This window comes from Nyctereutes procyonoides, unplaced genomic scaffold (assembly GCF_905146905.1).
Source record: "Nyctereutes procyonoides isolate TBG_1078 unplaced genomic scaffold, NYPRO_anot_genome, whole genome shotgun sequence".
NCBI lineage: Eukaryota > Metazoa > Chordata > Mammalia > Carnivora > Canidae > Nyctereutes > Nyctereutes procyonoides.
The window spans coordinates 25,999,300-26,010,726 of NW_026575036.1; the positions used below are offsets into that span (position 1 = coordinate 25,999,300).

Here is an 11,427-nt window from a genome sequence, read left to right on the forward strand (position 1 = left end):
TATGAAGTGGGGTTAATTTATTCTTGAGAGAAAGCTAAGAACCAATGAAACTTGCCAACTTTCTAGTCAATAACTTTATAGGAGTTTCTGGAACAAGCATGTCAAGAAATCACACACAAAACCTCATGAGGAGGCACTAAGACAATTTGCTCGCTGACTCACTGACAAGAAGGAGTTTCAATTAATCATCACCTAATATCATGACCAACCAAGAGCCCCAAAAGGATATGAAGGCTGTTTGTGAACTGGTTGGGGTACAGGTAAGGCGACACAAATTGATAAGGAGGAGACTGCACAGATGACAAGAAAAGAATCAAATCCTGCTTATTACATGAAACTGCCCACCAAAATTACAAAACCTATGAAAAAAGCTAGTGCTAAAAATCTAGCCAACAAAATCAATTCACTATTTGGAACCCTATCACATAGACTTTAGCATACATGTTTTTAGTATACTAAAAAGGGATAAATGAATAATAGTTTAAATATTAGAATTCTGAAAAATTTCCTACCCATTTCTTCTCCCTTCCCCTCTATTCCCTTTCACTATTATTTATATTCCCCAAATGAATGACTCCTAACTCTGGGAAACAAACTAGGGGTGGTGGAAGGGGAGGAGGGCAAGGGGTGGGGGTGACTGGTTGGCGGGCACTGAGGGCGGCACTTGACGGGATGAACACTGGGTGTTATTCTGTATGTTGGCAAATTGAACACCAATAAAAAATAAATTTATTATTAAAAAAAAGAATTCTGAAAAATTAAGGCAAAATGAAACAAAATCAAACAGCTATTAAAATAAATTATTAGGTATTTTTAAAATTGTTCTCATTAAAATTAAAACTATAATGGATGGAATAATCTGTATACTACTTTGGTTATAAATTAATGGGTGATTTTGAAGATAAAACTATGAAATTCCCTCAGAACATAACGCAGAAAAATAAAACATAAAAAAGAGAGCATTTAAGAGACAAAAAATAGGTTGAGTAATTGCTTATATTATAGAGCCCTAATGAGCTGTCCAAAAATTCCAAAAGGCAAATGAATGATAGAGAATAAATATTTGAATAACTGGAGAATTTTCCATAAGGACATATTCTATTCATTGTAAAGTATATTATTAACACCAAGCAGGATAAATAAATATAAATTTATAGTAAAGCATATTCTGGTGACTCTGAAATCAAAGCTTTTTTTTTTTTTAACACTGTAGTCATTTTTAAAAGTATGGTTCAGTGACATTAAGTACATTCACATAGGTGTGCAACCATCATCACCACTCATCTCCAGAACTTTTGCATCTTACCAAACTGGAACTGTACACCAATTAAACAATAATTCCTGATTCTCCCCTCTCCCTGTCTCTGGCAACTAACATTATCCCATTTGTCCCTATGAATTTGACTTTTCTAGGTACCTTATATGTACTGGTTTATCTCAGCATAAAGTCCTCAAGGTACATTAATGTTGGATGTGTCAGAATTTCCTTCCTTTTCAAGGCTGAAGAATTTTCAATTTTATGTACATCCAGATTTTATTTATTCATTTATGGACAAATAATTGGGTTGCTTCTAACTTTTGGCTATTATGAATAATGCTGCTATGTACATGGGTGTAAAAATATCTGTTCAAGCGCTTACTTTCAATTCTTTGGGGTATATAATCAGAAGTAGGATTGCTGAATCATGATAACTGTTTAATTCTTTTGAGCAATTGCCATCCACACTATCTGCCATAGTGACTGCACTATTTTTTTTAACACTCCAGTGCATAAGGGTTCCCTTTTCTCCACATCCTTGACAACACTTATTTATTTTATTTTTAAGTAGGACTTGAACTCACAATCCCCAAGATCAACAGTTGCATACTCTACCAACTAAGCCAGCCACATGTCCCTCTTGACTTTTTGATACTAGTCATTCCAACAGGTTGGAGATGATATCTCATTGTGGATATGATTATGCATTTCTGGCCTAATGTGTCATCTAAGGTCATGTCATTTGTGTGTCACTGGTGACAACATGGATGCACCTTGAGGGCATTATGCTAAGTGAAATAAGTCAGAGACAGAAAGACAAATACTTTCATACATTGATCATGCTGTATGATTCTATTTATATGATGTTTTGTAAAGGCAAGACTAATCTATAGTGGAAAAAGCAGTTCAGTCATTAACAAGTGGGGAACAAGAGTTGACTGGAAATGATATGAAGTAGTCTGCTTGGGTGTGGGTCTGCTTGACAGAGTCTGCTGGCTCTGTCCAAGTCTTGCTGGGGCTTGGGCAATGGCTTGAAGTTCCAAGGCAGACCCACCTCACCTATGGGTTAGCACCTGCCCCACCAGGGGCTCAGCAGCCTTCTGCTGCTGCAGCTCCTCAGCAGAGCCTTGCTCCTCAGCAAACAGGTTTGAGTTTCCAAATCAGCAGTAGTGCCTGAGCTTCTCTGACAGCAGCCTTTCCCTGAGGGTGCCCCTGATGACTGGGATGAGGTAGGGGACTTGGTCCATACCCCACTACTGTAACCTGGATAGTATGCTTTGAATAGGTGACCTTGTGACGTGTGAAACATAATCTCAATAAAGCTACTGAAAAGACAAGATCAGATGAATGTAAGAAAAAAATTATACTATCTCATTTATGACCATAAATGGGAGATTCCTAAGTTAAATATTGGCAAAAGCTAATTCAGTCTTTACAATTCCACCTAAATAGGGAGATTTCAGTAATGCAAAAATAATTCTTCAATACCAGAACACCTACTTATACAATTTAGTATTTTAAAAAACATAAAATTTAGGATTGTTTGTTCTAGCTCTATGAAAAATGCTGTGGTATTTTGATAGGGATTGCATTAGATGTGTAGATTACTTCAGGCACTACAAACATTTTAACAATATCTATTCTTCCAATCCATGAGTATGGAATGTTTTTCTATCCTTTGTGCTATCTTCAATTTGTTTCATGAATGTTTTATAGTTTTCAGAGTACAGATCTTTTATCTCTTTGGTTAAGTTTATTCCTAGGTATCTTATGGTTTTTGATGCAATGGTAAATGAGATTGATTCCTTGACTTCTCTTTCTGCTTCTTAATAGTGTATAGAAAATATACAGATTTGTATAGAAGTGTATAGAAAGGCAACAAATTTTTGTACATTGATTTTGTATCCTGCAACTTCACTGAATTTGTATTATCAGTTCTAGCAATTTTGGAGTGGAGTCTTTTGGGTTTTCTATATAGAGTACCATGTCATCTGCAAATAGTAAAAGTTAACTTCTTCCTTTCCAACTTAGATGTCTTCTTCTTTTTTTTTAAAGATTTTATTTATTTATTCATAGAGACAGAAAGAGAGAGAGAGAGAGAGAGAGAGAGAGAGGCAGAGACACAGGCAGAGGGAGAAGCAGGCTCCATGCAGGGAGCCCGACTGGGACTTGATCCCAGGTCTCCAGGATCACACCCCGGGCTGCAAGTGGCGCTAAACTGCCAAGCCATCAGGGTTGCCCTTCTTTTTTCTTTTTGTTGTCTAATTGCTGTGGCTAGGACTTTTAGTGCTATGTTGAATATAAGTGATGACAGTGGATATCCCCTACAATCTAGTAATCACACTACTGGATATTTACCCAAAAAATACAAAAACACTAATTCAAAGGGAAACATGCACCCCTATGTTTATTGCAGCATTATTTCTAATAGCCAAACTATGGAAGCAGCTCAAGTGACAGATGAATGGATAAAGAAGATATGGTACATACATACAATGGAATATTATTCACCCATAAAAAATTAAATCTTGTCATTTGCAACATAATGGATGGAGCTAGAGAGTATAATGCCAAGCAAAATAAGTCAACCAGAGAAACACAAATATTCTATGATTTCACTCACATGCAGGGTTTAAGAAAAAAAAACAAATGAGCAAAGAAGAAAGAAAAAAGAGAGGCAAACCAAGAAACAGATTCTTAACAGAACAAACTGATGGTAAGCAGAAGAGTGGGGATGGAGATAGGGAGATAGATGAAATAGTTGTTGGGGATTAAGTTGTAAGGAGCACTAAGTGTTGTTTGTAAGTGTTGAATTGCTAAATTTTACACCTGAAACTAATATTACACAATGTTAATTAACTGGAACTTAAATAAAAACTTAAAAAAATAAAACCATACGACTATTGCAATGAATTTATTTTTTATTCAATATGTATTTATTGCATGCCTTATATGACAGACATTATATATTAGTAAATAAACAAAAGAGACCTAGTCTTCAATGGAAACAGAAAAGGCATTTGATAAAATTTTACACCAATTCCTAGCAAAATAGAATTAGAAAAGAATTAAGTTAAAGGTATTGATCAAAAACAGAACAAACATAAGTTTTCTCACTGATCCCAATAAAAAGATGTTTGTAGGAGAGATTCTGGCCACTGAATTAACTTTAAAAATGAAATATATATACAACTCAGCACCAAAAAAACAAGCCAATTAAAAATGGGCAGAGGACCTGAATAGACATTTTTTTTAAACAAGACATACAGATGGCCAACAGACACATGAAAAGATGCTCAAAATCACTAATTATCAGTGAAACGCAAATCAAAACCACAAGCAGATAACTACTTTATACCTGTCAGAATGACTAAAATAAAAAACACAAGAAATAACAAGTGTTGTCAGGATGTGGAGAAAAAGGAACGCATGCACACTGTTAGTAGGAATATAAACTGGTACAGCCACTATGGAAAACTTTTTGGAGGATAGAGTTTCCTCCAAAAAATTAAAAATAGAGATACCATATGACTCAATAATTCCACTACTGAGTATCCACCCAAGGAAAATGAAAACACTAATTCAAAAAGATATATGTACCCCTATATTTATTACAGCATTATTTATAATAATAGTCAAGCAACCTAAGTGTTCATCAACAGATGAGTGGATAAAGATGATGTGTCGGGATCCCTGGGTGGTGCAGCGGTTTGGCGCCTGCCTTTGGCCCAGGGCACGATCCTGGGGACCCGGGATTGAATCCCACATTGGGCTCCCAGTGCATGGAGCCTGCTTCTCCCTCTGCCTGTGTCTCTGCCTCTCTCTCTCTCTGTGACTATCATAAATAAATAAAAATTAAAAAAAAAGATGATGTGTGTGTGTGTATACATAAAAAGGATGAAATCATTTCATTTGGGACAACATGGATGAAACCAGTGGGTACTATGCTAAGTGAAACGGACCACACTGAGAAAAACAAACACTACATTTACTCATGAGTAGAATCTAAAAAGAAAAAAGCAAATAACAAAAAGCAGAATCAGACCTATAAATACAGAGAAGAAACTGGTGGTTGCCAGAGGGGAGGAGGGCCAGGGGATGGGCAAAATGAGTGAGAGAGAGGGGAAGATACAAATGGACTTGCAATTATGGAAGGAATACATTCTGGGAATAAATGGCACAGTATAGGGAATATGTCAGTGTTATCGTAATAGAGCTATATGGTGACAGATGGCAGCTAAACTTGTGAAGAGCATAGCATAACACATAACGAAGTTAAATCACTGTGTTGTACACCTGAAACTAATATAGCATTCTGTGTCAACTTTATACAAAAAGAAAATTTTTAATTTAAAAATAATAAAAATAAAAAATACATAAAAATTAGAAATAGAAAATGGTAAAAGAAATAAATTATTTGCTTTTATTTGAGATAAAATAATTAAAATGTAATTTTAATAAATGTAATTTAAAAATCTAATAATGTCTATAAACAAGCCATTAGAACTAGGAAGTTCAACAAAGTCAACAAATACAAGCTTAGTATAGAACATATCACAAAATTTATATGTACTAGAAATAACCAAGTAGTAAATGTAACTGAATTTTTAGTTCATAATAAAAACAAAAAAAAATAGAAGGTATCTGATAATGTATCTAACAAAATTTGTGTGTGACCTTTATCAAAGTAAGTTTCACCAATGGCAACAGGAGAATAGTTTTTGTGAATCAAAGTGTTGCCGAACCTTTGCATAGCCACCATGCCCAGCCATGGCCACACTGTTAGCAAATTTGTGGGCCAGAACTAGGCTCACCAGGAAGGAAAAGACTGGCATTCACATGGTAGCCTATTCTATTCATAATTATTTCAAACTGCGTTGGCAGTGGAATCCCTCTGGTGAAAATTCATCCTATATATTTTGTTTCTCTGCCCATAATTTACACAATCAAAATACATTTACTGTGCAACATGCATGTTTGAAACTATTTTACATCCTTGAAAAAGTAGCAAAGATTGCCAAAAAATGCCCTTAATCTCTTTGAGTTTATATTTGCTGCTACTGAGGAGTAAAAAGTGAAGGGTAAGTAAGTAAAAACTAAAAGGCAATTTGAGAAAGAAATAATAATTAATTTTTGACATGATAGTTTTAATCTCCCAAATCTCCTTCCCAGCAATTCTATAATTGCGTTTCAAGATCTAAGGGGCCTTTGTTGAAATTCTGTTGGTTTCTTTCTAGAGTTTGTTATAGGCACTGTGCAGCATTTACTCTCTCACATTCCACCATTTCTGTAGCACTATTAGGGCTGAGTGGCAGAGCTACTTGTCAAGCAGGGTCTTTCTCTCACAATTAGGTCTTACCTAATTGACCATTAGGTAAATGGTTTGAAGCTAGATAAACAAATGTTATATAGTCTCTATTGGACATACCTAGGTCCAATAAACAATTTAAAATATCCCAATTGTTCTTGGAGGTCTATACCTGTAATTCAATTGCAGTAAGTGTGTGTGTGTGTGTGTGTGTGTGTGTGTGTGTATCTTTTAGGTCTTTTCCTTGCAAATGACAGAATCTAATTCTGACTTACTTAAGTGAAATAAAACAAAACAACAATAATAAAGCATTAAAGCGACAATTCATGAACTGGGTCTGGGGTAGCTAACAGCACCAAAGGGATAGTCAGTGTGTCAAGATGGTAAAGAAAACAGGTTTTGGGATGAGTCTGTTTGGTTCCAAATTCCATCCCCACCACTTACATCTCTGAATCCACCTCCTCTTCTCTGAAACAAGGATAACTGAAGTATTTACCTAAAGCATTTGTTGTGATATTTAAATGGGATAATGCATGCAAAGTTCTTAACACAGTGCCTGACATGATGCAAATATCTAATCATGTGCTTTTAATATAATTCATGTTTATCAATCTGCCTTAAAAGTGTAGAATCTAGGATAACAGTAGTGGTCTTATCAGCAGGGGCACTGGGATAGGCTATCAGAGTGCTGCAAACAGAAAGACTTACCTCTGCCTCTCTGAATCTATTCTGAAGATTAAAATTCCTAAGGTAGTGGATAGTCTAGCACTGACCATATGCTCATTCCTATATCAGCCACTGTGCCAGAAGAATGAGCAAATAATGAGTGGGGTTGGGAAGAGGATTTAGGGACACCATGCTTAACAGTCTCTCTGGAACTATACTGAACACATGGAATTTAATTACTGGAAGAATGGTAAAGATAACGTAAGCAGGCAATAAAAAAGTTTACCATTCTGTTTACCATACTGTAATAAATTAAAGATTTTTGTAAGAAAAACTGTAAGACAAGAGGTTCATCCATCCATTTTCCTCTGGCTAGGACAGACCTACTATCACACCAGGAAAATAACTCCACATTTTCTTAACCATTTTAAAGAAAAAATGTAAGATATCTTGCAGGTCCCGATATCAGAAAATTCTCCTTAATATTCAGGCACTACTTATTGCAGCTCTATTCAGTTTCTCCCCTCATCATTCTGATGTTGTAGTCTATTAGTTATAATACTAGACACATTTTCTCAAAATTCTTCTCACAGCTGCCTTCACCTCTTTGTTCTTCAGGCTATAGATGAGAGGATTCAGCATAGGAGTGACCACGCTATACTGCAAGGAAAAGATTAACTCTTGAGTGGATCCTGAATTTGGCATGAGATAACGGAGTAACCCTGAGCCATAAAAGAAGATCACTGCAGTGAGGTGGGAGGAGCAGGTGGAGAAGGCCTTGCTTCTGCCTGTGGTAGAACTGATGCTCAGGATGGTGGATAAAATGCGAACATAGGAGAAAAATATCAGGAGGAAATTTCCAAAGAAATGCAGGAGGCTGGAGCAGAGCAGGGCAGTAAAACTTGGAGACACATCAGAGCAAGACAAAGGGTAGAGAGATGGCAGCTCACAGCTGAAGTGGTGTATATTCTGAGCCTCACAGAAGTCTAAATTGAGAGCTACAAGGATATTGATAAGAGCATCCAGAAAAGCTAAGCTCCATGAGCCCCAAACCAGCCCCATACACAGCGGTCTGTTCATCATCTGGCCATAGAGCAGAGGGGAGCTGATGGCAACATAGCGGTCATAGGCCATGACAGCAAGTAGGCAGGATTCAGTGCCCCCAGTGGCAAACACAAAGAAGACCTGAGCGAGGCAGCCCTCTACTGAGATGGTTTTCTTCTCAGACAAAAGGTTCTCCAATAGCTTGGGCACAGTGACAGAGGAGTGGCAGAGATCCAGGAAGGACAACTGTCCCAGGAAGAAGTACATGGGGCTGTGAAGGTGAGAATCAGCTCTAATCACCAGCAGCAGCAGCAGGTTCCCCATCAGGGTCAGGAGGTAAATAACAAGGAACAGCATAAAGAGCAGAGCCTGGATCTGGGGGTCAGCAGACAGCCCAAGGAGAATGAACTCAGAAACAACACTGTGGTTTCTCATTGCCTTCAATATTTTCTTTGGAATATAAGAAATAAATCAGTTAAATACTCTTCTTATGTCATTCAAGGGTTTCAATGTTCTTCTCCATTCAGTTTCATGCCTACTCAAAAATTTATGTTCTGAAATGATAAACTTCCCTGAGTCTCTAGATTTCCTAAAATCTGCAATAATTTTTTCTACATAATTACAACCTTAAATCAACTCCCTGTCCACTTTTATTGTTCTTTCTTTAATGGCTTCAAATTTATTTTTTGTTGTTGTTTTATTATTAAAGCAACTGGGGGATGTTTTGTAAACTCTTGATAATAATCCAGTAGAGAGGGAGAAACTGCAGGAGGAAGAGATAACTGCAGAAATAGTGTCTCTGAGAGCAGCTGGGTTGCAGAGCAAAAGCAGAGCATGCCCTTACATGGGAGCAGGTTTACTTCATCCATCAAACACGCACAGATGTGATGTTGGGAAGGAAGCAGTTCCCATCTAATGGCTCATATTTTTTCAATAAATATTTAAATGGGTCATTAGCGGAAACTGAAGAGGAGTCGTGGCTAGACATTTGCAGAATAAGGAAAAAGGAAATGAGTTAGAAAAAAGGCAGCACAGAGATATCCCAGATGCTATATAACTGATCAAAAGAAACTGTGGACCAGTATGGGAACATATGCTGGTCATCATCTCTATCCCCAGTCAGTGTTATCTATTCAGATTCAGCTCCTGTCTTTGTCCTTATGCCATTTGCAAATAAAGACTGCCTACTAACTTTCCAAAGTTTAGCCCTTTGTTCCTACTTTGGGCTGACAACCCAGATTATAACCATATACTCAGAATAACTCTTCAACACCAATGACTATACCATCTTGACCCTGCATGTCCTCCTCTATCTCTTGCATTCATACTGCAAGACTGGCACATTCAATTTCTCAAAAGACTTACGATTTCTCTCCCATTATTAATCCAAACAACACCCAGAATTAAAGCTATTCTTAGGAAGCAAGTCCACATTACCTGTCCTTCTCAACTAGCTGAGCAATAACTAGCATAGAATTAAAGAAAAATGTCAAATCCAATTATCCAGAATACAAGTTTGAGTGTCAGGGTTAGAATTCAGTGTTAAGGTAGAGTTCGAAAATTTGTTGGATACAGACCTCTCCGTTGATTTCTAAAAGAGGAAAGAAAAGGCTAAATTGTGTGCATTATTTCTAAAAACCGAAATACTTCTAGTCATGTAGGGATATTTTCTATGCTAGTACATTTTTTTTCTTTTGTTCACCACTGTAGCTCTAGCTATAGCAATCTGGATTCATCCTGAGAATATTGTATCATTGGCAGAAGATACTGGAAAAGCAAGGAATCAAACCATAAAATGCAGACAGAGAACCACCCATTTTAATTATTGAGGGCAGCAAAAAGAAAGGTCCCTCCTCTTCAAATGGAGTCCCCACTTACTAACACTAGGAATTCCTTAAACTTTGGGGAAATTTTTTCTCTTAGAAATAAAAGGACATCTTCATGAAAGACAAACCTGGAGACTGTACTCTATCAGGAGCCATACTTCCTCAAAGGTATAGGTTTACTGTATTAGAGTTGAGGGGTCACATAAATAAAATCACTTACATTTTTACCCGGTGCTGCAATTTCATTATTCTCAATGCTCCGTTTGTTCAGGCTGTGAGTCCAAATTTAGAATAAAAACAGCTCTGAAAACATTACCACTACTTTTCAGTCATTATCACAATTAGATGGAGTTAGCTGACTAAATAATATCCAAAGAAAAGCTGCCCAAGAGGAACTTCTTTTAAGATGAGAGACACATAAGAGTACTTAACATTACAACTTGCCCGAAGGAATTGTTCAAAAGGTATTATTAACAAATAAAAATGAATACATGAATGAGTGAATGAGTAAGTGAATGAATGAAACTCAGGAGAATAGTAGCCTAGAGCTTACTAGTCACAGGGAACAGATCTGATTAGGAACCAGTAAGGGATTTGAACACTTGGTGCTTGCATGAAAGCAGATGTATAAGGGGTACCGAAAAATTTTGCCAATTTTTGCCCAAATGCAGTGTCTCATGCCCTGTTCTGAACTTCCACGTATCTCAGGATAACATAATTGTAGAGAACGCCTATAATTAAAGATGTAATCAGTTTCTGGACCCTATACATTTGGAGTGCTTGAAGAGGGTATTTTTGAATGACAGAATATCCAAAGTCTATCGCTCATGTCCTATCCTCTCTCACGTATTACAGACAGCTCTCGGGTATTAGCTTCCCTGGACTTCCAGGTTTCTGGTATAATGTGATCTTTCAGCACCAGAAACACTGAATATAGCGAGATATAGAAAAGATCTGGTCCCCGTTATCCCATATGTAAAACAAACGCTAAAATGATTACCTTGAAAAGTTGTAAAGACTTAAGAATCCTGAATTCTGAAGAATCATTAGATTCTCTTTTCTTCATACCCAATGCAAGTATTTAATTTTCCCAAAAGGAGGAAGAGAGGTGATTTTGAGGAGTAGACCCAAACATTTCAGGTCAAGAAATGAATGCCATGTCAGAGAGAAACAGGGAATCCATAAAATCCAACCCAGGGGAACAGAGATAAGATGAGAGAACTGAAAGAGAAAGCAAGTGCCTGATGAGGGAATAACAGGAAGTGGCAGGAATTGAGAAAGAAAGGATCCTACACAGGAAGCACAGGAACAGAGAAACCCATTAG

The 11,427-nt window shown here is 36.9% G+C and overlaps 1 protein-coding gene across 1 annotated transcript; it reads right to left on the reverse strand.

Annotated features, from left to right (window-relative positions):
* Positions 1-7,793: 7,793 nt before the first annotated feature.
* On the reverse strand, positions 7,794-8,711 carry LOC129505704 (olfactory receptor 8S1-like). The gene has a single exon (XM_055318962.1). The coding sequence runs from the start codon at positions 8,709-8,711 to the stop codon at positions 7,794-7,796; it is 918 nt and encodes a 305-aa protein (XP_055174937.1).
* Between the last annotated feature and the right edge of the window lie 2,716 nt (positions 8,712-11,427).

Bases quoted from the DNA above. Each gene is read 5' to 3' on its own strand.
- LOC129505704 (XM_055318962.1), bottom strand. From the start codon at position 8,711: ATGAGAAACCACAGTGTTGTTTCTGAGTTCATTCTCCTTGGGCTGTCT.